Source organism: Malus sylvestris, chromosome 14 (genome assembly GCF_916048215.2).
Source record: "Malus sylvestris chromosome 14, drMalSylv7.2, whole genome shotgun sequence".
Lineage (NCBI taxonomy): Eukaryota > Viridiplantae > Streptophyta > Magnoliopsida > Rosales > Rosaceae > Malus > Malus sylvestris.
In genome coordinates this window covers 19,952,647-19,978,071 of record NC_062273.1, presented here as the reverse complement: position 1 = coordinate 19,978,071, position 25,425 = coordinate 19,952,647, and the positions used below count along the sequence as shown (strand labels likewise).

Genomic DNA, 25,425 nt, shown 5'->3' with positions numbered 1-25,425 from the left:
CGTTGGTGGCTCACGAGGAATTGACGGTGGTTCTGACAGATCATCACAAATGTAGGACCATCTTTGGTATTGTATAATTAGTATTCGTCATGCAGGACTGCACTTAGGCTACCTACTCTTTGGTTATGTGTAGTCACACTTATTCTCGTCTTTCACCTTATCTTATCTAGTGTTTTAGTCTGTTTGGCTTTTATTTATTCGCATTTTTTTTATATCTTATTATTCTGCACTGCGCACATGGCTACGTCACCCTCACGTGACGGCCAGCATGCCTCGATTTAGGTTGGGCTGTGTTAATTTTCTTTTTTATTGTAATGGTTTTTAATTTATATGCCATATAATAGGGGATTTTAAATACCATAACATGTCAAGTAATTAATACCAAACATATGAAAATACATATTAATAACAATAATTAGGTGTACAAAGTTAAGGGACTTTTGATATAAAAAAAAAATTGAAAACCATTAAGGTTTTAGTTAAAAAAATGTTAGTGGCTAGGGACCAGATGAAAAGTCTCCCTTAAAACTATGTATACACATGTAATACTCTACGGGTGCGTTTGTTGCACCGGATTATCTCGGACTGGACTAACTTCAGGGATTAAGTTGGACTGGCTTAGACTAGACTCAGCTGGACTAATTTAATGAAGTGTTTGGTGCAGTGTAGGACTAAAAAGGTGGACTAACTATATATTTTTTTAAATTTATTATTATCAAAATTAATATATGAATAAAAAAGGGCATATCCCTCTTCTTTTTCTCGAATTGCAGGTAGACTCTTGCAACTTCGACCCCATTCAAAACCCAGAAAAAATCAGAATTTAATCCAACCCAACAAAAGAGATTAAAGCATCAGAATTTAATCCAACTCAACAAAAAAAGAAATGGAATTTTAATAAATAAAAAAAAAGGCAAAGTATGATCTGCTTAAGAAGCAAAACTGGCAAAATTAAAAAAAAAAATAACACCAAAGATTGGTAGCGATCAATTGTAGCCGCTTGGCAAACATCGCGAAACTTCGTGAATTCGAATTTGCAGCCAAAAGGATGCAGTCGAGAGGTCGGAGATGACACTCGGAGACGACGCTCGGAGATGGCACTCGGAGACGACATTCAGAGGCAACAAGGAGTCATCATTGGAGATGGCGCAATCGAGAGGAAGCAAGGGAATGGTCTTAGCAATCCCATGGTTCTTGGGGGGTCTCGCTAAGATTGTTTAGTGAGCCCATTAGTTTAGGTGAGTGAGACTTTATCCCATTAAAGTTAGTCTTGGTGAGAAACAAACATTGGACTACCTTACCCTTTAATCCAGTCTAATCTAGTGAGAGCTAAAGAAGCCAAACAAACACACCCTACATGTATAGGAGGCTTACAAATTTTTGGGGACCCTCATAAATGCGGGGCTCTGTGTCAGTGCACTTTTTGAACGCCTCCAATGCCACCCTTGATAATTATGTGAGCTGACGAATATAATTTAGGGAGTTTTAACAAAACACTCCCGATACTGTTCGCTTTGAACGAAAAACCACATTTTTACCTTTAACTGGCACTATTCATTATACCTATAAAAATGACTTTTCGTTAAAAGAGTGTTGTAAACATTCCTAGTTTAAGTATGATTGTGTAAATCCTAGATAAGATTTGATTCTAGTTATCCTTTTCTATTACAACTTGTATTACTTGGAGAAGAAGGAATATCTTCTCTCCCTTTACTACTATAAATAAAGGCACAATGTAGGAGGGATAACAACACACACATTCCCCTACAATTCTACAAACACACATCTCTCTCCTCTCTCTCTGCCGCCGGCCCTAGTCCATCTGTCAGATAAAATAGACCACAACACGTTATCAGCACGCTCCTACCGCTGCGCTTAGGAATCTGACGTTGGAGATTTTTTCTGCATCAAACCAGTTCATCCATATCATCACGCAATCAGGTTCTTTCCAAACAACGGTTTTTAACTCGATATTTTGCAAGCCCTGATAGCATGAACATTCACCATGATGCATGACCCAACTTTACGTTTTACGTATTTTAGATTCTACATAAATTGTGTATGCTTCATAATCAAAATTGCTACAATTATGTGAATTTGATATTTGTCATGAATTGAATCCTACATATGTACATGCATTGAAACTATTATTTGCATATGCATCAACGTAAATATGTGATTCATTAAAATTATACATGCATATAATATAATTGAATACAAAAAAAAAAAACAAAAAAAAAACAAAAAAAACAAAAAACAAAAAAACAAAAAAAAAAAAAAAAAAAAAAAAAAAAAAAAACGAGAAAAAAAAATTTTAGGGCTGCATACAGCAGCCCATTCCTTTCTCACCCCGTGGGCCTGCAGCCTACACCTGGGGGTACTCGGCCTATATTTTTAGGCCCCGAGATTTTATTATTTAATTTTTTTTTTAAATAATATGGGTTTTTTTATATTTTCACCCACACTTTAACTTGGCCCCGAAGACCAAAAATAAATTAATTCACTTATCATTATACAATATTTCTGCATATATTCTTTGCATATTTGTTTGCATATATATTTGTGTTTGCCTGCAGGAATATATGAACCTGAAGTTCTTAATTACTTTGAAACCCGAAGTTTCTTCTAAACATGCCTTGTTTGAAAACCTGAAGTTTTCACTTAAATATATCACCCATGAAAACCCGAAGTTTTTCATGCAAAATTAACCAATACATGTCTATTAGAACCTGTATGTTCTACTCCTATGTGAATGGATTGATCTTTCTCCATTACACTAACCACATCTTGTTCATCCATTTTGTGATAGGAACATGTCGAATTTGAACAAACTCGACTTCACCGCTTTAGAGGTTTCTGGAAGGAACTACCTCAAGTGGGTTCAAGATGTGAAGCTCCACCTCACTGCAAAGAACTTGCGTCCTGCTATTGAAGAAGCAACAGATAAACCTGTTGGCGAGGCTGAAAAAGCCACTGCTATGATCTTCATCCGAAGACATATCCATGACGCTCTACAAACTGAGTACCTTGCTGAGGAGGATCCACGTGCATTATGGGTCGCTTTGGCTGATCGTTTCGATCACCAAAAGGACATATTCTTGCCTGAAGCAAGACACGACTGGCAGCACTTGCGCTTCCAAGACTTTAAGTCCGTGAATGAATATAATTCTGAAGTTTGTCGAATCCGATCACTTCTCAAGTTTTGCAATGAAACTTTGACTGAAGAGGATCTCCTGGAGAAGACCTACTCGATCTTCTCTGCTTCTAATATTGTCCTGCAGCAACAATATAGAGCTCAGAAGTTCACTAAGTTCTCGGATTTGATCTTTGTTTTACTTCTTGCTGAAAAGCAGAACCAGCTGTTGATGAAGAATCATCAAGCTCGACCTACTGGGGCTACTGCTGTGCCTGAAGCACATTATAGCACTAATCAGCACCCAAAACGCAAAAAGAGGCGTGGTAAGGGCGGCCAGAAGCCATCCCACCAAGGTCAACAAAGCCAAGGCCCATCCAAGGGAGGAAACAAAGCCCAGAAGCACCCAAACCTCGCTCCCAAGGCCCCGAACTTCAAGAATAAGGGCAAAGCACCTGCCACAATGAATGACGATATGTGCTATCGTTGTGGTTCCAAGGACCATTGGTCCCGTATTTGCCGTGCTCCCAAGAAGGTTGTGGATGCATATCATTCTCGTCGTACGAAGTTTGAATCAAACTTCCTGCAAGTGGACGAACCGGAGACTACAAAGATGAAGGTTTCTGATTTTCAGGAGGATACCACTCCTATGGAAGATTAGAATCTTAGACATAGACTTATTTTTCAGTTAAAATAAGACAATTGGGGCCGAATTCCACCTAGTGGCCGAACCCCACCTTGTTTTTTGGTTGATTTTGAACAATTTTCCTTTATGTTTTGGATTATTAGTTGACGATTTATTTTGGATATTAAGTTTTTAATCCTTGAATAAATGAAATTATTTTGAATTGATACTTGTTTTTATAAACTTTTATGCATGTGACCAATTCAAATTAATTTTTCATTCTAGGTATGACTAGTGGGAAAGTTAGTTGTCTGGCAGATAGTGCAACCACGCATACTGTTTTGCGTGAACGCATCTATTTCACTAACTTCGTACCTAAAAATGCACCTCTGACAACCCTCTCAGGCCCATCCAACCTGATCGAAGGATACGGTAAGGCACGTATAATGTTGTCCAATGGTACAATCTTGACCATTGCTGAGGCACTCTATTCTCCACGTTCCGGAAAAACGTTACTAAGTTTCAAGGACATTAGAGATAACAATTACCACGCTGAAACCCACGTAGAAAACGGAGTTGAATTTCTGTGCGTAACTTCCTACGAATATGGCCAGAAGCGTATTCTAGAGAAGATGGAGCGTAACCCGAGTGGTCTGTATACTACGACCATATGCCCCATAGAATGCCACTATGTGGCCGGCCCTACCACAGGGACCGCGCACGAAATTACACTTTGGCATGATCGTTTGGGACATCCTGGACGAATAGCGATGCGCCGTATCCTCAAAACTTCACACGGGCATCCACTAACCCGAAGCTTAGGTTCGATCCATGAAATTGCATGTCAAACATGTTCTATGGGAAATCTTATTACTAAGCCTTCTTATGACAAGATTCGTTCGAATCCTCCCATTTTTCTACAACGGATTCAGGGGGACATTTGTGGACCGATTCAACCTCCCTGCGGACCATTTAGATATTTTATGGTTTTGGTTGACGCTTTTACACGTTGGTCACACGTGTGCTTGTTGTCCACAAGGAACGCTGCATTCTCCAAACTGTTGGCTCAGGTTATCAAGCTCAGGGCTCACCACCCTGATTATCCGATCAAATCTATTCGATTGGATAATGCTGGAGAATTCACATCTAAAACTTTTGATGACTATTGCATGTCGGTTGGGGTTGAAGTTGAACATCCTGTACCTCATGTTCACACCCAGAACGGCCTGGCAGAGGCTTTCATTAAGCGTTTACAAATGATTGCTCGATCGTTGGTCATACGTACCAAGCTCCCGATCGCTGCTTGGGGCCATGCAATATTGCACGCAGCAAAGTTGGTCCGCCTGAGGCCTGTTGCGACACAACCATTTAGTGCCCTTCAGTTGGTCACCGGATGCGAACCCGACATATCGCATCTGCGCGTTTTTGGTTGTGCGGTCTATGTGCCGATCTCGCCGCCCTTACGTACAAAAATGGGGCCTCAGCGAAGGATGGGAATCTATGTCGGATATGATTCTCCTTCGATTATTCGTTACTTAGAACCTTTGACAGGCGATCTGTTTACCGCTCGTTTCGCGGATTGTCACTTCTATGAGACAGTCTTCCCGTCGTTAGGGGGAGATAAGAACGTCAACGTTCCTAATGAACGACGCGAATTATCGTGGACGACTCCCACTTTGTCTCATTTAGATCCCTGCACCGCTCAGTCTGAAGCTGAAGTGCAGCGCATATTAGATCTCCAGAGCATAGCTCAGAGCATGCCAGATGCTTTCACCGATCTAGCGCGCGTGACAAGATCACATATTCCAGCTGCGAATACGCCTGCAAAGATGGATGTACCAAATGTACGACGGACTACCCTCCTGGAAGCCCGGGACGCCAATTCTGGTGATCCACGTACATTAGCGGCTAGCCAATCATCTGCCCCTACACAAAAGCGTGGCAGACCCCTTGGTTCAAAGGATTCACACCCCCGGAAGAGGAAAACCACGGCACAAGGTCCTGAAGAGCCTACCGTGAATCCGACTATCGCTTACTCATTTTACCCAACTCATGAGGAAATTCTAGATTATGGAAGCGTCCTTGAAGAGACGAATCCTCCTCCCGAGAATCGTGAGATTTCGGTCTATTATGCTAGCTTAGATGATGTGTGGCGTAGAAATGAGATGATTGTCGACGATGCATTAGCATTTGCAGTAGCTACTGAGATCATGTTGAGCGATGACATTGAACCGCGTTCCGTTGATGAATGTCGACGTAGAGCTGATTGGTCAAACTGGAAACAAGCAATCCAAGTCGAACTTGATTCACTTGCGAAACGTAAGGTGTTTGGACCTGTAGTTCCTACTCCTCCACATGTGAAACCCGTTGGCTACAAGTGGGTTTTCGTTCGGAAGCGTAATGAGAAAAACGAAATTGTGCGTTACAAAGCTCGTCTTGTAGCACAAGGTTTCTCACAACGCCCCGGGATTGACTATGACGAAACTTACTCACCCGTTATGGATGTGATTACTTTTCGATACCTTATCAGTTTGGTAGTTTCCGAAAAACTGGATATGCAGTTGATGGACGTAGTAACCGCGTATCTCTATGGGGATCTTGATACGGAAATTTATATGAAAGTTCCCGAAGGACTTACATTGACTGGTTCAAATATTTCCAAACCCCGGAACACGCTCTCAATTCGGCTGAGGCGTTCACTATACGGTTTGAAACAATCCGAAAGAATGTGGTATAACCGTTTAAGTGAGTATTTGACTAGTCAGGGATATGTGAATAACGAACTATGCCCTTGTGTGTTCATTAAGAAGTCACATTCCGGATTTGCGATTGTTGCAGTATATGTCGATGACATGAATCTCATCGGAACTCCTGAAGAGCTCGCGAGAACTGCTTCGCACCTGAAGTCGGAATTTGAGATGAAAGATCTAGGTAAGACTCGATACTGTCTCGGTCTCGAGATAGAGCATTGTTCGGATGGAATCCTAGTACATCAATCGAACTACACCCAAAAGGTGTTGCGCCGTTTTAATGAGGATAAAGCGAAGCCTTCGAGTACTCCTATGGTCGTTCGTACGCTAGATGCAAAGCGAGATCCCTTCCGTCCGAAGGAGGATGATGAAGAGATTTTGGAGCCTGAAGTTCCTTATCTAAGTGCGATAGGCGCTTTATTGTACTTAGCTCAATGCACTAGACCCGACATCTCCTTCGCTGTTAATCTTTTGGCAAGATACAGCAATGCACCAACACGCAGACATTGGACTGGCGTGAAAGACATCTTCCGTTACCTTAAGGGTACTACGGATTTGGGCTTATTCTATCCCTACGAATCCTCGAGTGATGCCGCACCCTATGCTCATCGGGTTGATTCTCGCCTTGTTGGTTATGCCGACTCTGGATACTTATCTGATCCGCACAAGGCGCGTTCTCAAACGGGTTATGTCTTTACCGTTGGAGGCACCGCAATATCTTGGAGGTCAACTAAACAGACCTTAGTTGCCACTTCGTCTAACCATGCTGAAATTCTCGCCTTACATGAAGCAACTCGGGAATGCTTTTGGTTGAGAGCAGTAGTGGGCCATCTTCGAAGCTCCTGTGATCTTCATCCCGCCGTTAATGCCCCGACGACGATTTTTTAAGACAACACAGCTTGCATCGAACAGCTCAAGAAGGGTTACATCAAAGGAGACAACACCAAGCATATTGCGCCGAAGTTCTTCTTTACACATCAACAACAAGAGCATCAGAAGATTGAAGTCACGCAAATCCGATCACAAGACAATCTGGCCGACCTCTTCACCAAATCACTACCGAAGGCGACGTTTCAGAAGCTTGTTCATGGAATTGGTATGCGTAAACTTTCTGAGTTGTAACTTTGCTATTTCTCTTTGGAATTATGTCAAACTCAGGGGGAGTATCTTCTGGATACTTGCTTGATCTTAATGTACTCTTTTTCCCTACGATTAGGAGCATTTTTCCCACTGGGTTTTTGCTACCTAACTAGGTTTTAACGAGGCACCCACCTTGGGCTGGTCATATCCCTGATGACGTCCTGTAGACGTTTCTTTTGACTTTGCATTTCTCACGCATTTTTCCTTAGACTATGGATTTTGTCCCTACTTGGGTTTTTGCCATAGCCTTAGGGTTTTTTAGTGAGACTTACTACTTATGCAAGTTCCTACCTTATTGAGAATAAGCGTTGTTCCTTAGAATCAATGCCGACGAGTCGACTTCCTCAACTTCTGCATGATGCTGAATCTACCTTGAGTATTTACCCACTCAAGGGGGAGTGTTGTAAACATTCCTAGTTTAAGTATGATTGTGTAAATCCTAGATAAGATTTGATTCTAGTTATCCTTTCCTATTACAACTTGTATTACTTGGAGAAGAAGGAATATCTTCTCTCCCTTTACTACTATAAATAAAGGCACAATGTAGGAGGGATAACAACACACACATTCCCCTACAATTCTACAAACACACATCTCTCTCCTCTCTCTCTCTGCCGCCGGCCCTAGTCCATCTGTCAGATAAAATAGACCACAACAAAGAGAAGTTTTTTTAGACTTTTCGTTAGTTTTCCTTATAATTTAAACTAATAATATAGAATCATCATGCGACCATCATGTATATACACGTTTACTCGACTATAAATTAACTAACAAAACAAACTAAATTTATAAATGAAGTGGTGTGAAGGAATTATTTTTTGTTACAAACATAACTAAATTAACAAAGCTCTGAGAAAGTCTTTAAAAAAAAAAAAAAATCTCTGACTACTTGTTTGGTTCTACCTTTATTAAAAAGATAATACAAATTCAATATAAAAAAAATGTAATAAGCATAACATTTCTTATTTTTTTTCAGTTACAATTTAAACCAACAACACGAACCAATAATTATTTAGAACTCAACCGTGAAAGTAAAATATGTCTGTTTACATATGAAAATGACAGAATATAGTCCATGTAGTATACTTTTCATTGGATGCGGGTACACTTTAACTAACCTATGTAAATATTTTTAACTGAAGCCATAAAGTAGTTATGTTTGGTTATGGACAGGACTTCGAGAAATTATTTCTTTCTCGTCCGTACTCAAGGGGATACGAACGGACGTGCATAGGTTACTGGAGACGGTTACAAAAATGAAAATCATCATGCGACAATCATCCTTTGCTCGGTTACGAGTATATATTTAAAATACATATTAATAAAAAATTTATTATCAACTAAAAATTTATGAAATTACTATTCTAGCCTTCTAATTAAAATTGAACATCGAGAAGAAATGTGAATAGTAATGTAATTTCATCCAATCAAAATTTTGCTTTTTTTTCTTTTCAAAATCACACGTATATGTAATTCTAACATACATCTATTTTTAAAAAAAAAAAAAAAGTAAAGCTTTGTCCCTATGCTAGTTTTACCTAAGAAAACAAAAACCGATTACTACTTATTAACTTACTACATAATGTATGTATTAGTTTACCAAAAAATTTATGTATTATGAATACAATTTAAACTAACAAAACAAATCATCATTCGAAAATCATTTATACTAATCTTCAATTATGAATGTAATTTAAACTAGCCAAACGAATTGACAACTACGTTTACCTCAACTGGTAATGTAATTTATATGAACAATGCTTAGATACTCAAGAATGAGTAGGAATTCCTACTTAAAATTCTTTGTGTTCGAATTACAGAGTTTTGTGTTTATGATCAGAACCGTTCATATTATGAATCACTTGTAAAGGTCATCTCTGCAAAAAATGAATTAAAACTAAGGTCTTTTAGTCAATCTATTGTAGCAAATATATAGACGGTTCGCAATGTTTTTACCAATTTGTTCATATATTTGTATACAATTCAATGACTAAACGACCTTAATTTTAATTGATTTTTTGTAGAGGCAATCTTTATAGAATGATTTATAATATGAACTACTTTGATCATAAACACAAAATTCTATAAATCAACAATGAATAATTTTGAGTTGAAACTCTTACTTATCCTTTAAGTAGCCAAGTATTATTAGATTTACATTACACTCATAACAAAAGTTACCAAGAGTAAAAAATAATAATCTATTCACTTTAATAAAAGTTTGACAAGATTTCCGTCCTAACTTGCCGTAGCTCACCTTTCCCTAACCTGAATAAAAGAAAAAAAAGAAAAATCCTAGTAACACAAATTACATACTTTAGATGTAAGATTAAAAGATTTAAACTTATAACTCACTCGAACAACTTATTTCATTATTTAACAAACAAAAAAAAAACAATTTACTTCATTAGTTTGATATTTTTCCAAATTAATGAGCGTTCTGAGTCATTGACCAACACATGCCAATATTAACCATTTTAATTTTTTTTTCTTTTTTTAAAGACTAACTAATGGGTTAAATTTCAAATCAGCTTCGAGTCACACTATTATTGTATGTCCCTTGTCGGTTACGCAGATGATTTCTGCGCCAAGCTTTCCAATGTTCCATGACTTCCATATTCCTTCCCGTTTTCAGTTATATGGAATTTGATGTTCCAAATTAACGGTTACCTTTTTTTAATATAAATGAGTAATGTTATTCATACCATGTTTTTATATAACACTTCTATAGCATCTTAGATGACATCTGATGTGGACAGTCATATCATTTGAAAAATTTGTAAAACCCAAGGAAATGAAGGAGAAAGACTTCTCGTATACCATAATCATCATTTAATTAACTAATTTTTCTTAATTATTAGTTTATTAAATAATGAACTAATTTTAAAAATCTGATTAATTCAAATGATGTAGCTATCCACATCAAATGCCACTTAAGGTGGTATTAAAATGTGGTACAAAAACATAATATGAATAACATTACTCTTTTTAGTATCGTATTACAAGCCCTGCTATTTCATGTGACCACAAAACTCTATATAAACCCAAAAATCCCCACTTCATAGTTCAGCACAAAAAAGGAAACCAACACTTCCTCTTCCACTCTTGCCTCCATGGAAACAAAAATTGATGATAGCTTATGGGTTTTGGCAATCTTCTCCAAATGCCAAGCCTTAACCTCCACAACCGCCGTCGTTGCATTCCTCTGCACGGCCGCAGCTTGGCTAAGCGCGGCCATCTTCTACTGGGCATCTTCTCCCGGAGGCGCAGCATGGGGAAAACTTCGATGGAGGAAAAGAAACTCTTGTAATAAAAATGAAATCACCAACTCCAACCCGATTCCCGGGCCACGTGGATTTCCAATAATAGGAAGCATGAACCTCATGACAAACCTAGCTCACCACAAACTCACAAAAGCGGCGGAGGTTTATGGAGCAAAGAGGCTCATGGCTTTTAGCATAGGCGAGACGCGCGCCATCGTCACATGCGACCCCGACGTAGCTAAGGAAATCCTCAACAGCTCCGTCTTTGCCAACCGTCCTATAAAAGAGTCGGCTTACTGTCTCATGTTCAACCGAGCAATCGGGTTCGCTCCTTATGGAAGCTACTGGCGTACCCTCCGCCGCATCGCTGCCAACCATCTCTTCTGCCCGAAGCAAATCTCCACTTCCGAGTATCTCCGTTCCAGGATTGCTGATCAAATGGTGTCCCTTATCTCGACAAGTTGTAACAACAGCTTCCTTGTCCGCGACGTGCTTAGGAAGGCTTCGTTGAACAGCATGATGTGCTCGGTTTTTGGACGTAAATACGAGCTGAGTTCGTCAAATGAAGAGACTGAGGAACTGAATCGACTTGTTGATGAAGGTTATGATCTGTTGGGAAATTTGAACTGGTCTGATCACCTGCCTTGGCTTGCCGGTCTGGACCTCCAGAGCATCCGGTTTAGATGCAACAAACTCGTTCCTCAAGTGAACCGGCTCGTCAGCCGAATTATTCAAGAGCATAGAGCCCAAACCGGTCCTAATAACAATGATTTTGTCGACGTTCTTCTATCTCTTGATGGAGCTGATAAGCTGTGTGACAATGATATGATTTCAGTTCTTTGGGTAAGCGAAAAATTCTCGTCTACATAAAAATTTATTCTTCCATATTTGTTGTCTAACTTTATGTTTGATAGTAGATATATAGTGGATTGTTCCGGTAGTTATGACATATTTTCTTTTAATGTGTTTCACATACAAACTCTTAATATTTTTTAGTGTAAATTAAAATAGAATATTGTTTTCAAGTAAAAAAGATGTATTATATATATAATATAGGGAATTGTTATTCGCACTTTACAAATCTCATTTTTCACTCTAAACTTTCTATAATTAAAAATAAAAATACATTTGTGAGGAGTGTAGAATGAGATTTTTGGAGTGTTAATAACAGTTCCTATAATATAACTGCCTAATGTTTCTCAAGCTAATAGAGTAGTACCACGATTATGAATTATTGAGGTCTTTTTTTTTTCATTTTCTTTTTTACTTCAACTTTCAATAGAAATTATTGAGGTCTTTTAAATTTGTTAATGTTACATTCATACTATAGGAGATGATATTCCGAGGAACAGATACTGTAGCGGTTCTGATAGAGTGGATCCTTGCAAGGATGGTGATGCATCATGATATACAATCAAAGGTTCATGAGGAGCTCGACCGCGTTGTGGGAAAATCAAGGGCGTTGCTGGAATCCGACATTCAATCCTTGCCTTATCTGCAAGCAATGGTCAAAGAAGTGCTCAGAATGCATCCTCCGGGCCCACTCCTATCATGGGCTCGTTTAGCCATCACAGATACTGTAGTGGATGGCTATTACGTGCCAGCAGGGACCACAGCAATGGTGAATATGTGGGCCATAACAAGGGAACCAAAAGTGTGGTCGGATCCACTGGAGTTTCGGCCAGAGAGATTTGTATCTACTAAGAAGAAAGCTGACTTGCAGTTCTCTGTGTTCGGGTCTGACTTGAGGTTGGCACCGTTTGGGTCGGGCAGGAGGAGCTGCCCGGGGAAGACATTAGGGTTGAGTACAGTCAACTACTGGGTCGGGTTGTTGTTACATGAGTTTGAGTGGTTTAAGTCAGATCTTGATGCCAAGGTAGACCTGTCCGAAGTGATGAGGCTTTCATGCCAAATGGCTAACCCTCTCACCATCCAAGTGCATAATAGGCGCTACTAATCAAATTAAAGCATATGCCCGTTACTTCTCGCCCGAAAAAAACCCTATGTCCAAGTTTTCATTTGTTTGTCCTTGGCCTATCACCAAAGACAAGAATTTAGTAAGATATATATGCTACAAAGCTATTTGTAAGATGTAGACCCTCTAAGTAATGTCTCGTTAAGTGTATCGGACTGTACTCACAAACTTCGGTAATACATTATTCGTAAGCGTGTTGGACTATGTGATCCTTACAATGAAGCATATGGTGTTATAATGGACTAAAACTTATTAATTGTAATGTATTTATTCCCATAGTAGCAATCAAACTATCTTTTATTATTATAAAACTTTATCAAACTATAGATTTTTGCCTTGATCGATGTTGGTAATTTTAAGACCCTAACAGTTATCCAGTTCAAATGACAGTTTGAATTGAGAACTTACATGACCTTCATTTTTGTGAGCAAGATTGTCATTTCTTATGTTTCCTCTCGAAATAACTTCTCATTCATGAGAGAAAAAAAAAAGTACAGTACTACATACCAATCATCAAATGCACTAACTTAAATCAAAACTAGGTAGTGTGAAAACACATATGAGAATTGTGGGAGCAAATTTCACCTCGGATTGAATTGACGAAAACTTACATACACAAATAAACAAGACGAACATAGTTAGACCAACACCGATGTGGTTTTTAACATTCAAAATTAGGAAGTCAATCATTGATGAGTATGGGTCAACGCTCATCAATAGTAAGGTTAACTTAGAGAATATAATTGGGATTAATAGTAAGATAAACACGAAGATATATAGTGGTTCATCCATAAACAGGGCTACATCCAATGTAGTTTGTATATATATTTGTATTACCAGAGAATAGGCCCCTTCATAAATAAAAGGGTCCAACCCCTTTCTTCTACATGACAGCCCCTTCATATAGGCCTAAGATCATCCACCAGAATGTCACGTATGTGGCTAGGGGAAGGCCGCATTTACAAGATGATGTGGCCTCATGTAAACCACTTAATAAATATCTAGAGACTAACAAAGATAACAAATATCTAATCTTGGTCAAATAGTCAAAGGGTCTTCACTTAATGGTGGTATATCAGAATAGTACTCTGCAAAGGTGGTCGTCTGTAGAGCACTTTGGAGAGGTGGTCTTCCGTAGAGTACTTTGGAAAAGTGGTCATTCATAGAGCACTCTAGAAAGGTGGTATTCCATAGAGTACTTTGGAAAGGTGGTCATTCATAGAGCACTCTAGAAAGGTGGTTGTCAGTAGATTTTTGCCTTGATCGATGTTGGTAATTTTAAGACCCTCACAGTTATCCATTTCAAATGACAGTTTGAATTGAGAACTTACATGACCTTCATTTTTGTGAGCAAGATTGTCATTTCTTATGTTTCCTCTCGAAATAACTTCTCATTCATGAGAGAGAAAAAAGGTACAGTACTACAGACCAATCATCAAATGCACTAACTTAAATCAAAACTAAGTAGTGTGAAAACACATATGAGAATTGTGGGAGCAAATTTCACCTCGGATTGAATTGACGAAAACTTACATACACAAATAAACGAGACGAACATAGTTAGACCAACACCGATGTGGTTTTTAACATTCAAAATTAGGAAGTCAATCATTGATGAGTATGGGTTAACGCTCATTAATAGTAAGGTTAACTTAGAGAATATAACTGGGATTAATAGTAAGATAAACACAAAGATATATAGTGGTTCATCCATAAACAGGGCTACATCCACTATAGTTTGTATATATATTTGTATTACCAGAGAATAGGCCCCTTCATAAATAAAAGGGTCCAACCCCTTTCTTCTACATGATAGCCCCTTCATATAGGCCTAAGATCATCCACCAAAATGTCACGTATGTGGCTAGGGGAAGGCCGCATTTACAAGATGATGTGGCCTCATGTAAACCACTTAATAAATATCTAGAGACTAACAAAAAAAAACAAATATCTAATCTTGGTCAAATAGTCTAAGGGTCTTCACTTAATGGTGGTATATCAGAAGAGTACTCTGCAAAGGTGGTCGTCCGTAGAGCACTTTGGAGAGGTGGTCTTCCGTAGAGTACTTTGGAAAGGTGGTCATTCATAGAGCACTCTAGAAAGGTGGTTGTCAGTAGAACACTTTGGAGAGATGTTTGTTCATAGAGCACTCTGGAGATGTTCTTGTCAATATAGCAATCCAAATAGGTGGTCTCTATAAAGCACTATGGAGAGGTGGCCTCTATATAGCACACTAAAAAGGTGGTCATCCATAGAGCACTTTAGAGAAGTGATCTCTATAGAGCACTCTGGAAAGGTAGCCTTTGTAGAGCACTTTAGGCCTTTATAGAGCACTTTGGAGAGGTGGTCTCTGTAAAGAACTTTGGAGATGTGGTCTTTGTAGAACATTTTGGAGAGATGGTCTATATAGAACACTCTGGAGTGGTGGTCTATCACGTGCTAAAGGTCCCCTCCATCCAATGGTGATATAGTCCCTAGTCAAATAGTTTGCCCTCACAATGATGACATGACAATAGTGGTATCGGGTCATTCTAAAGACCCGCGTTAACAATGGTGTTAGCTAAAGGCCCTATGATGCCTAAGTCAGAAAGACTGTAGGAAGTAATAAAAGTGTAGTGAGGGTTATTGATTATTAGACTAAAGTACTGGCCTTGGCTATTTATAAAGAAATGAATAATGAACTATAACATCCAGGTTTGTTAAACCTATTAGCAGAGTGTTACATAGTCTTCACACCAATGGAGGAATATTCCTCTAAGAATTTTCGAATATGCTTTGGAGAGTTTTGTCGTGCTAAGAGACTAATAAGCAAGCTCATTACATATCAGGATGATCTGTGTAGGTCACATGGCAATCGACTTGGACTGTCTGTAATGAATCAGGTCCAGTGGCCTATTAATTGTGGGCTTCTAGGACCTTCGTAAATAATGTAGCATATTAACCTGATTAGGGTTTGACTAACGGTCTGTGTATTCCATCAAGGGCATAATAGTTATATTTAATAAATTATAAATGTGGCATGTTCTTATTGGTCTAGATATTTTATGTTCCCTTAAATAGCCCCAGCTCTTTGGGTGGGCATAAGAAACCCAATAAGATGTAGTTTGTAGTCACCCAATTAATAATGGTCTTCAAAATGAAATAAGAAGTTGATCTTCAAGGTGGAATGAGAAAGCAATCTTTAAAGTTAAATGCAAAAGTAATCTTCTTCCTTGATCTCCAAGTTGGCTGGAGAGATTTATTTCCTTTAGATTCCAACAATGAATCAGATTATGTTTCTTCATTCAATTGTTGAAACACTTATAAATAACAATGTTTGAACTCTTCATTCTCATCACAAATATTTGCATGAACATCCATCAAGAGCAAAGAGCTAGCAAATTCTGAATTTTTTGGTGAGCGTCAAAAAGTCTAACTTCGCGTTAATGTTGAAAAAAATAGGCGAAATAATTTTCAATATTGTTGTTGTTGGTTGTGATGGCTTGCTAAGCTGCAGAGCTGGTGGTTCCAACCGGGTCAGTTTGACTCAGCTAGGTGTTGTTTGGCTGCTAGCATCAACAACTTGGCTTAGGTCGGTTAGCAGCTCAGGTCGATGCTCTCTCTCTCTCTTTTTTTCTTCTTTTCTTGCAACTTGCTAATCTTCAGTCTTCTTTTCCATGATAGGTGAACCATATGTTTTTAAAAGAAAACCATCAAGGTGACTAGCTATCATTTGTGGGCCATTTTGTTCCTTCTTTGTTGAATACGGATACTATCGAGAAGTATCGTGATTGGAGGCAAGAGAACCTTTTTTGCATTTCCTCAAGAGTCAAAGCTAGGCTGGTTGGTGACTACTCTGGCTTGAACTTTGCGTGAATGAGAATAATCCCAAGAAAAAGTCAATCATATTTGATATGTTCTATATTATATTTACAATTTAAGTTTTCCATAACTCAATTTTCCATTAAAGTGATTTGCACCATGGGTTTTGTTCCCACTCAGTTGCCACCAAATGAATATAGGGAGTTGATGTGCTTTGCCAACCTAAGTGAGTTCTTCAGGTTGGAGCTGACTTTCAGGGAGTACTTTTATTTTTATAAAATAAGACATTTTGGGTCCTATGCCCAATTCAGGATAAAGATCAAGTTGTTCAGCAAGCCAAGTTAAGGTGACTATGAATGAAAGTGTGGAACAGTGGAGATTAATGGTGGTTAGGAAACTAAAGATTGTGATCTGCAAGTCCCTGTAGTTGCCTACTTTGGTAAGCATTCCTTCTTAGAGATTTTTCTAAAATGAATATAGTCTGCTTCTGAGTGGTCTTATACTAATTGAAATGTGTTATTTTTGTAGGAGAATCGATTGTGAAGAAATTTGTTGTCAAGCCAAACATGACAAAAGGTTAGGCGTGCGCTTGCCATCCATGCTAAATATAGAGAGTCGTGTTGGTTGTTGAATCTTTTGAGGCGTCAAGTGCGTGATCTGCCTATTGTTGAAAAAGTGAAAGGAAAAGCTATGATGTCGCATGTACCATAAAACAGTCGACTCCATGAATTCGTAGTGCTTTCTTAAAAGAGCATAAAACAGTCGACTCGCCGTGAAATTCAAAGTGAAGCGATGGTTCCACCTGCTTATGATGATTAATTGCCTAGCAAGAGGCTTAAGGCAAATGATGCTTTGCCTATTAAGAGAAATGATTCCCTCATTTATCTGTTATGAAGGAAAAATAGTCTTCTGCCAGTAAAAGTTTTGCAGTGCGTAGGCCATTACCATCTTTAAGTGGTCGATTTAGCACCTTATTAAGAAAATCTAGAGACTCGAAGCAGTTCGATGTCAAGTCTGAGGGTGGGCAATCTATAGACAAAGGATTGAAGATGCAATTATTATTTCCCTTACCGATGTCATTGGCCATAACTAGGTAGGTGGCCCTCTGTCGACCGATGTTACTTCGAATGATGCTCTGCTAAAAGGTGACATGTTGGTTGATAGGTTTGCTTGCGTTGCATTGGCGAATAGATGAAGGAAGTTTTCCAATTTGCTCATGGTCTTGAAAGTAAGAACGAAAAAATATTGTTCTCGTTCCAATAGAGTGAACACTTATGGAAAGCGTGAGTGCACACATGTGGAAGGCTGATGGGGCTGATTGCCCGTGGCAGGGTTTTCCTCAGCTCGTTGATGGGAAGCGAGTTGATCGACTAACTGGAGTTGACTACCTTGGCTGAATTCACTTAATCTCCCAACTCGTCTAAGTTGTAAGACGATCAAGGTAATCTTTCTATTGAATTTCTCTGAAAGTTGGGCCACTTCTGAGTGTATGTTCTTTGCCTAGTCAGCTTGGGTTTAGAAGTTGGAAAGTTTGATGTGAGATTCTCATGTCTTGTTGAGTCATTGAGCCTTAGTGCACATGATTGGTCGATTAGTAAGCGCTTAGTGGTCAACCAGAACGAGTGATGTGTGGCCCACATTGGCTACAATTCCCTCGTGGACTGAACTTTGAGCTTGCATGCCAGAAAGCCTTAGGATTTTTTGGGCTAAAGTTTGCAAAACCCATTGATCGAAATATTTTATGTTCCCACAAGAATATAAACAAATGATCAGTTATTGTTAAGAATACTGAATGACCACAAACATCTTATGGACTCAAGGCACCAGATTGCTCGAAATATCTTATCTTCGAAGTCTGCAATTTGACATGGCTACTGCTATGAATTCCTGAAATTCATCTTCACCTGCAAATATTTCTAGTCAATCTCATCATGCGCGAGGTCTCTAACCTTCAGATATTGTCTCTTGGATCTGTTGATGCACAAAACCGGATGGTCTTGGTACAACGTAAATCCGACCGTGAATCTGCATGAAATGTAAATGACACAAGAGTTATCGTGGTTCACCCCAATGTTTGGGCTACGTCCACACTGATTGTATTATATTTCTCTGAGAAGTGAGGGGGAGAGAGAGCTCTAGAAGTGAGAGCGTTGAAAGGGGTGAGAAGGCTTCAGAAATGGCCTCTGAGAGTGAGAGTGAGGCCTCCTCAATTGTGAGGGTGAGGGGTCCTTTTATAGAATAAGGACTCCTCACTTATTACATATTTGCCCCCTTCCTTTATCCCATAATTACATTTAAGTCCCCTGAGTATTTGTACGAGATCTAAATACGAGGCCCTAAATATGGTATAAACAGTAGTCCCCCAAGTCTTCAGTCAAGAGAGTCTTTTGGCTGGAGACTTGAAATTCAGTCCATGTGTGGGCCGAAGTAACTAGATGTCGTCTAGAACTAATGCTTGATATGAGGCGGTGCCCAATCTGAAATGATGCTCAACTAGAAGTAGCACATGTTGCGAGGCCGCTTTGCTTGTAGCTTGTGTTGCCTTGGTTGGCTCGGCTTGTGGCGTTTGAAGGTGAGTGAGTCCCTTTTATAGAATAAGGGCTCTCTCCTCAATACATAAGTGATGGGTTAGAGTTGATGCTCGCAGTGAGACGGTTGCTCAGTAGGCGGCGATGCTCTATAACGAAGGTGAGGGAGTCCCTTTTATAGAATAAGGGTTCACTCCTTAATACATAAATAATGGGCTAGAGTTCCCCAAGTATTTTTCATGAGGCCCAGTTGAGGCCCAATATATGGTACATAATGTAGTCCCCCAAGTCTTCGGTCAATAGAGTCTGTTGGCTGAAGACTTCAAATTGAATCCATGTATGGGCCGAAGTGGCGGTTGTTCGGATGTGGTATTTGTATACCCTGCACTGAAGCTTTGTAGGTGAAGCTTTGCAGGTGAAGCTTTGAAGCTAGAGCTCTGTAAATGAAGTCTTTGAAGCTAGAGCTCTTGTAAATGAAGCTTTTGAAGCTGATTGACATGAGTGATGCTCATGAATGTTTATATTGATTGACATGAGTGATGCTCATGGATGTTGTCATGAGTGATGCTCATGAATGTTGACATGAATGATGGTCATGAATGTTTATGTATGATTGTCATGAGTGATGCTCATGAATGTTTATGTATGAATGACATGAGTAGTGTTCATGTATAATTTGGAGTACTAGGCGTACTTTTGATCGTCTGGTTGGAGCTATTTTGGCCTTTATGGGGCTTCGCCCTCCACATCACATTCCAGCCCATTTACTTTGGGCTTTGCCGTTTTTTTTTTTTTTTTTTTTTTTTTTTTTTACCCTCTAATGGGGTTTATATATATTACCCTCTAATGGGGTTTATACAGATGTCTCCGAAAGATAATAAATTACATCATCAAAAGTAAATCACATTATTTTGATGGGATGTTTATTCCTCACTTTTAATTTCTTTTTGCTTTCTCTTTTCTGCTTCGCTTTTGCTTTCCCATGTGCTATCGCAGAGCAAAGCTTCCATTTTTTCTTTGTTTTTGCATGTGGGTGGTCGACATCGCGCCCTCCTCCTTATCAGTACCTCCAACACCAACTTAGCATCTTAAATACTTTGGAGAGCCACCAGAGTATTTAGTGGTGGTGGTGGGGTTCTGTCTTCAAGATCCACAGCTCCATCCCCCTTCCTATCAACCCCTTTAATCATTTTCCCATACTTTTTCAGCCTACACTTTTGGCATCCCAGGCTCACCAAAACCTTCTACAACTGTTCGTCGTTTGGGTCAACGTCATCGTCGCCATCACTTGCGAACTTGCCACCGATTTGTCGAGCTTGAAAAGCAAAAGCTTGGGATCCGAAGTGTCGATCTCGTTGTGGATGATGCCGAGGGAGAAGAGCTTGTAGAAGCAGTCGATGGCAGGGTAGACGACCTTGGGGTAAGCTGAATCTACGGCGAGGAGGACGGGGCCAAGGGCGAACTCGGCGTCGGAAAGAAAGATTCCAGAAATGGGTGACTTTGGATCGAAGATAGAGGAGTTGGTGACGGAATCGAGCTTGTCGAGGGCGGATTTGCAGGCGGAGACCAACTGGAGTGCTTGCGCCAGGCGACGTTCTTGATGATTTTATCGAGGTTGACCCCGGCGACGCACGATGTATTCATTCAGTTTCTTCATGCCCTTGAAACCACCTGGAACCGGGGCTTCATTTTGGAAATGAAATTGCATGCGGACCCGACCCGACTAGCGTCCAGGAATATACCGAGTTCCCTCCGTTATGAACTCGCCGGTTTTAGGTGGTGCGTGATCGTCGGAGAAGCATAATACATGCCGGACATTGACACCGTTGGAATCACTGACCAAGAAACCTTTTAGGATTTGGGTGTTCCCACACCCAGTCACCATGGATGTGTGCTCGAGAGTTGCTTCTTCTCTTCGTTGACTTCGACCTCCACCATTGTTGTTTGGTTTCTGATCTTTGGTTGAAGTCAGTGAGTCTTCATCTTTCTCTGCTGCTGCACAAGGCTTGTCAACTTTTTTCCACTGGTGGTGGTGATGCCACTGATACCGCCCCATTATTTCTTATGCACTAAAAAGAAAACTTTGATCTTTATTTTTCCTTTTGTTAAATAATTTTGGTCCGCTCCCTTTTGCAGTTGGCAGACAGGGAATGGTCATAGGATTAATAATAAAAAGGTGATCTTATCTCCACTTTTGCTTTCTACTCATTCTCTGTCTACCCACGTTCTATGGCTTTGGAGAGCATCTGACTTTAAGCTTTTAATTGCGATTGCTTTTCTTGCTTTTCCCTAATGACAGCTGCAGAAATGGTAGTGACAAGCCTGGCAATAATAATACCACCACCAGCCACCGAATTATTAGCTTTCCTTTCACCTTCTCCAGTGTTTCCACCCTTTCCAACAGGTCCCAAACGTCGGAAAGATGGAGCTTCCGTCGCTGCGACTTATTCCATGCTCTCACTATCCGACGACGGCTCTGCCGCAGTGGAAGCAAAGTGTTCTATATCCCTGCCCAAATCATCAGATTTCTTGGCAGCCATTGTAGAAAACAGAAGGAACCCAGCAAGGAGGACAGAAATCAGACCAAGTCTTGCCATTAGGTTGAAAGTTTGAGAATTTGAGAATCTGGGTATTAGTTGGCTTGGAATGTGACGCTTTTAGATGCTAAATGACTGAACCTTTAGTTAGGGATTCGAGCAATGATGTTGAGGTTGAAGCTGGAGGTGAGCTGGTTGTTGGACTCTGTCTCTGACCTGGATCTGGAATCGTCTTCAGAGGCAGAACCCAATTGGGGATTTGACTTCGTGACTGCCGCAAAGGGTTTTTCTTCATCCTCTTCTTCTTCCTCTTCACCTACGGTTTCATTGTCGGAGTCCTCCACCACAGCGGCTGGCAGGTTTTCTACAAGTTTCTTCGGAGCCATCGGAGAGAGAAAGAGAGGGTCTTGAATTGGGAAAGCTTTGATTCTGTAACAGAGCCGAGCGACAGTCAGAAGTTGATGCACAGACGGCGCCACACTTAGGTCGGTACCGGTGACGAGGTCGAAGTAATCGGCGATTTGAGCATGGGAATCTCCGGTCTTGAACTTCTTGAGAGCTTCAATGTCGGCCCAGAAAGTCTTGGATTCTGCTAAAAGTTGCAGATTTGCAGCTGAAATTATCAACATAATCAGGAAGGATAGAGACAAATTGTGTATTTGAACACCCATTTGGTGGTTTTTGTTGAAATTTGATTAGTGGGAGTGGGGAATGTCTGATGAGAGAGAGAGATCTGCGAAAGTTTTCTGGAAAAGCCCAAGGGGGTGGTTCTGGGTTCTTGGGTTGTGCAGATTCACGGTGGAGGTGAAAAATTGAAAGAGAACCGACATAGCTTTTCGTGTCGATTCCCACAGACGGCGCCAAATGTTGATGCACAAAACCGGATGGTCTTGGTACAACGTAAATCCGACCGTGAATCTGCATGAAATGTAAATGACACAAGAGTTATCGTGGTTCACCCCAATGTTTGGGCTACGTCCACACTGATTGTATTATATTTCTCTGAGAAGTGAGGGGGAGAGAGAGCTCTAGAAGTGAGAGCGTTGAAAGGGGTGAGAAGGCTTCAGAAATGGCCTCTGAGAGTGAGAGTGAGGCCTCCTCAATTGTGAGGGTGAGGGGTCCTTTTATAGAATAAGGACTCCTCACTTATTACATATTTGCCCCCTTCCTTTATCCCATAATTACATTTAAGTCCCCTGAGTATTTGTACGAGATCTAAATACGAGGCCCTAAATATGGTATAAACAGGATCAATTACAGTTCATAATATTTTTGGAATGATGCTGATGAAGCTCAATTACGATAATTTACATCATTTGGCGCAATCTGTTTCTTCCTGTGTTAAAGCGATTTAAGTTTATAGGTCTCATCAATGGCGATGATCTATGTCCTCCATAATTCGTTCGTAATTCCACTAGATCTCGCATCCTCAACACTGAGTTTGATTTTTGTTGTGAACAAGATCTTCTTCCTTTAATTGTTGGAATGGAAGATTCTAGATCTCTATAGTAGTCTCTTAAACGACATTTCGCTGATGCTTCACGTACAAATGTTCACAGCCTTCATTCCAAGGTTTGGGCCGAGTTTGGGCTTAGGCCCTTTTCTAAAATTAGAGGGAACATTCCGTTAACTCCTAGTTAACTGTTATAAACTCACTGGCAGTTCTTCCTCTATCTGTCAATCTATTATATCTCAGTTGCAACAAAGGCTTTCAGTTAAGGATTTGGGTGATATTCACTACTTTATGGGTATTGAGGTTCACAAATCATCCAGATGTCTCTTTTTAATCAGTCAAAGTATGATTTGGACTTGCGTAAGAAGGCTAATAAGCTTAGAGTTAAGCCTTATTCCACCATAGTTGGTGAACTTAAGTTGGACCATACAGGTTATGAACTCTTTGATCTAACCTGCTATAGATCCATTGTTGGTGCTCTTCAATATCTCACTTGGACAATACCTGATTTAGCTTTTGCAGTAAATCAGGTTTGCCAATATATGCACTTTCCTTGAACAATTCATTTGCAGGCAGTCAAACGAATATTGATATATTTAAAAGGCACAGTTGATTCAGGATTATGGTTTACAAAAGGCTCTCAGTGTCTCACAGCTTGGTTTGATGCAAATTAAGTAGGTTGCTCTGTTGTCAAGAGATCTACCATCAGATATTGTGTGTACTTGGGTCCTAATCTCATCTTATGGAGTGCAAAGAAACAGAACACAGTGGGAAGATCATCAATAAAAGTTGAGCTTAGGTCTTGATCATACTGCAGCTGAACTTACTTGGGTTTGCAAAATTCTTCAGGATATCTCATTTCTCATCTTAAAGAAACCTGTGATTTCTGTGATAACAAAAGTACTATTGCTTTGGCATTTAACCATGTGTTCCATGCTAGAACTAAGCATGTAGAGATAGATTTTACCTCTGAGTGAAAGTTCTACTTGGTCATCTCAATGTTCATCATGTGGCTTCCTTACTTCAAATTGCTGACATTTTTACCAAATCTTTGCTAGCTGATCGTTTTGCTGTGTTAAGTCAAAAGTTTTCAGTTCGTTCCCCTTCCTTTAGCTTGAGGGGGTGTGTTAAGAATACTGAAGGACCACCAACATCTCATGGACTCAAGGCACCAGATTAATTCCCTAGTTTGTTAAGTGATAGTTATGTGTAAATGTTGAGTCAGCATACAATAGATTGAGAAATAGAATATTTGTATATACAGTTATATCTGTAATGATTTATTGATATAATGAAAGATCATTTTACAATTCTCTCTCTACTTTCAGTTGAGTTTTGGTTTTCTACAGTTATATGTGTTTTTTATTAATGTAAGAGCAATTTCAAGTTAGTTTATCTCTTAGCTTTTGCTCTCAGAGTAATTTAGTCAAATACAATAATACCCATTTATAAGCAACTAGTTGAGAGAAGAGAACATGGATTGAATGAAGCTTTTGATAAGGAACGATGAGAAATACTTTGTCCATTACTAAAGTGTGATACATGCTTATTTTATTTTTGGGAACTTTAACGAAAAAATCTCGATATTATTCACTTTAAAGAAAAATCAAATTTTTACACTAAAAAGTTAATCATGATACTATTCATTTTATCCTTTATTTTATTCTTATCGTTAAAACTCAAAATTTTCTATTTCTTTTCATTAGTTTTCCTTTTATTTTTCGTCTAGTCAAGTCCAAATCAATCTTTTGCACGTAAAGTTGCTTTTGCAATCAATTTCTGAGTCCTTCAGTTTGATGTTTGTCGATTGGCTGTACCTGTACCCAGCGATGTTTGTCAGATTGTTGATTGCTGGACGATGACAATATGTCGGCTTTCCAAACAAGTTCGTGATGACAAGATTTTTATGGTAAGATTTGTATGAAATCATTTTTTGTATCCTGTCTTACAAATGAATATGCCTTTCTCATGATGAGACCCTACCCACATATATGCATATGGCGTATCGAATACATGCAAATTAAGGATAATACTTATATTTTCCTTTTGGGATAATGATCAAGCTCATTCCCTTCCTTGACATGGATCAATTCTATATTGACACATTTATTCTTTTAAAGAAAAATAAAATAAAATCCCTAAAGTGTCTTTAATCAAGCGACGCCATGTAATGTACTTATGCTTAATAAACCTAACCCTATAAGGAGAGTCCTAACCGGA

At 39.4% G+C, this 25,425-nt stretch overlaps 1 protein-coding gene across 1 annotated transcript; it reads left to right on the top strand.

The window, feature by feature from the left end:
- Nucleotides 1–10,699: 10,699 nt before the first annotated feature.
- On the top strand, nt 10,700–13,148 carry LOC126600655 (cytochrome P450 78A9-like). Its single transcript, XM_050267261.1, has 2 exons — nt 10,700–11,754; nt 12,242–13,148. The coding sequence occupies exons 1-2, from the start codon at nt 10,762–10,764 to the stop codon at nt 12,866–12,868; spliced, it is 1,620 nt and encodes a 539-aa protein (XP_050123218.1). The 5' UTR covers nt 10,700–10,761; the 3' UTR covers nt 12,869–13,148.
- Nucleotides 13,149–25,425: the final 12,277 nt, after the last annotated feature.

Bases quoted from the DNA above. Each gene is read 5' to 3' on its own strand.
- LOC126600655 (XM_050267261.1), top strand. From the start codon at position 10,762: ATGGAAACAAAAATTGATGATAGCTTATGGGTTTTGGCAATCTTCTCC. The intron at 11,755-12,241 runs GTAAGCGAAAAA...TTCATACTATAG, and splicing joins ATATGATTTCAGTTCTTTGG to GAGATGATATTCCGAGGAAC.